This window comes from Sodiomyces alkalinus (genome assembly GCF_003711515.1).
Source record: "Sodiomyces alkalinus F11 unplaced genomic scaffold SODALscaffold_1, whole genome shotgun sequence".
In the NCBI taxonomy this organism is placed as follows: Eukaryota; Fungi; Ascomycota; class Sordariomycetes; order Glomerellales; family Plectosphaerellaceae; genus Sodiomyces; species Sodiomyces alkalinus.
In genome coordinates this window covers 5,132,998-5,135,218 of record NW_021167079.1, presented here as the reverse complement: position 1 = coordinate 5,135,218, position 2,221 = coordinate 5,132,998, and the positions used below count along the sequence as shown (strand labels likewise).

Here is a 2,221-nt window from a genome sequence, read left to right as displayed (position 1 = left end):
CCCCCCTCGTTTTGTTCATCGTGTTCTCCATCTATATCCCTCTCCCTCTCCCTCTCTTCCTTCATCCTTTCCCCCCTTCATCATACCATTTACTCCCTCTCGTCCCTTCTTCATGAGATGGTGAGGACCATGGGGCCAGCCAAGGTGATCTCATCGGTAAGGACGCCATTCAGGGGCGCCTCGCTGGTCAGCGACACGTACACCACGCCCGAGATGTGCTGCGGCACCTCGCACCCGCCGGTGGCCGCGTCGAAGGGGCTGAAGGTCGTACCGCCGGGCAGACCACCGGTGGTGAAGCCGCACGCGACAGCCTGGGGCGCGGCCTCGGACTGCAAGCGGACCACGGAGCCGATGGCGACGGCGGCAGGGTTAGCGGCGGGGTCGGCCATGGCCAAGGCGGGGAAGGGCTCGACGAGCAGGTTCGAGCCCTCGGGACACGACTCGAAGAAGGGCGCGGCGAGGGAGAAGACGGCGCGGGGGCCGAGCGGGGTGTCGAAGGGCTGGGGGATGGCGATCTGGCGGGTGGCGGCGCGGAGGAAGGTCTGGTGGCGGGCCTCGACGGTGAGGATGCTCCCCGCGGCGGTGAGGATGCCGGCGTCGGCGACGAGGGAGGCGGCGCCGAGGTAGGCGGAGACGCCGACGCTCTCGAGGACCAGGGCGGTGGCGACCATGCCGGCGGCGTCGGTGAAGCCGAAGTTGTAGTTGCACGGCTGCACGGGCTGGAAGCCGGCCTGGGCAATGGCCGACTGCAGGAAGCTCGCGTGGTCGAACTCGGTCTCGCCCACCTTGCGCAGGTCGGCGATCTCCTGCGGCGAGAGGCCCAGGGCGGCGAAGTCCTCGGGCGGGAAGCGGGCGAAGCCTTGTTGGTAGAAGACGCCTTCTAGCCACTCGAGGGTGAGAGCACTAAGATGTGTTAGGGGTTTTGTTTTTTAAACTGTATCCAGTGCTCGTTTCAGATGAGACTCACAATTGCAGAATGTCAATATCAGTCAGACCAGATTGCCGGGCACGGTCATTTTGCCTCTTTGCCAGCTTGTAGAGATTCATCTGGTCTTGGTCCAGCTTGGGACCGGAAGGCAGGGCGTAGGCGACAGCGGCCAGTGAGGCCATCAGGGCGGTTTTGAGTGAGAAAGTCATGACGATGATGCTCAGGACCGTCACGAAGCTGTGTAATTCGGTTTGTTACTGAAAGATGTGCTTTGCTGGAGGAAAAAAAAAAAAAAACGGGAGAGAATTGAGTTCCCGGTCTGGCTTCGTGAGGTCGATTCTGAGAAAGGGCAAGACGACCAGCGCTGATATTGGTTTTTATCGGCAGAGGCAACGAATCTGGGCGAGATCTTCGGCTGGTATAAGGAGAGACTATCGAAATGAAGAGGAATAAGGGAATGGCTTGAGAGCAAGAGAGTGTAAGGTGAAGGAGAGAATGATTCCCAGAGTAGAAATAAAATAAAATAAAATACTAAGCAGACCAGCGCTTGAGAAGTTGAAAAAAAAAGGGATGGGATGGCGCACAGCACAGGACAGTAACAAACGAGGGAAAGACCGGGATGAGGAGGAAGAAGAACCAAAATCGAACCGCGAGATGGGGGAGAATGGCCATGATATTTAATGATAACGCGTAGACGGGTGAGGCGGACACGGATTCAGATACTAAGGTACTTTGTAACGTCTCTCTCTCCCTACCTTATTACTCTACCAAAGTAAGGTACATGACATAAACGGACACCCTCTGTTCCGGGTTCCGACTCCGGACGCCATCTCCGGGTAGAAAACTTCAGACAAAGGAGGCGATATGTAGCTGCATTTGGTTTTCAGGGTAACATTGTAAGCCGTTAGAATGGATCTTAAGGTGTCCGTGACCTTGAGCTAAGATCTGGTTGTTGTTTGATATTGCGATGGCCAATCATGATCCAGTGGAGGGACTTGGCAGAGGCTGGGAAAGAACCCCTTGATCTGGTTTAAGTTGTGTTGAAATGTGAACGGGAATTGAGAATCTCTAAGGTGTTTGAAGGACTATGTACAACCTCCAGCGAAGGTACTTCGTACGAGCTACCTTACTCTTCGTTAAGCCATGTTGAACAAAAGGGGGTACTGAGTAGATCTTCCCGGATCTGAATAAGTACTTGAACTAGGACACAAAGTTCCCGGAAGTCTACGAAAAACACTTTTGATTATAAAAAAGACAAGAAAAAAGTTGAGATGAAATGTTCCTGGACAAGAC

General features: G+C 54.8%; 1 protein-coding gene across 1 annotated transcript; it reads right to left on the bottom strand.

The window, feature by feature from the left end:
- On the bottom strand, positions 1-1,418 carry SODALDRAFT_288834 (twin-arginine translocation pathway signal). Its single transcript, XM_028608612.1, has 2 exons — positions 968-1,418; positions 1-903 (listed from the first exon to the last, which is right to left on the bottom strand). Exons 1-2 carry the CDS (start codon positions 1,135-1,137, stop codon positions 111-113), a joined length of 963 nt encoding a protein of 320 aa, XP_028470877.1. The 5' UTR covers positions 1,138-1,418; the 3' UTR covers positions 1-110.
- Positions 1,419-2,221: the final 803 nt, after the last annotated feature.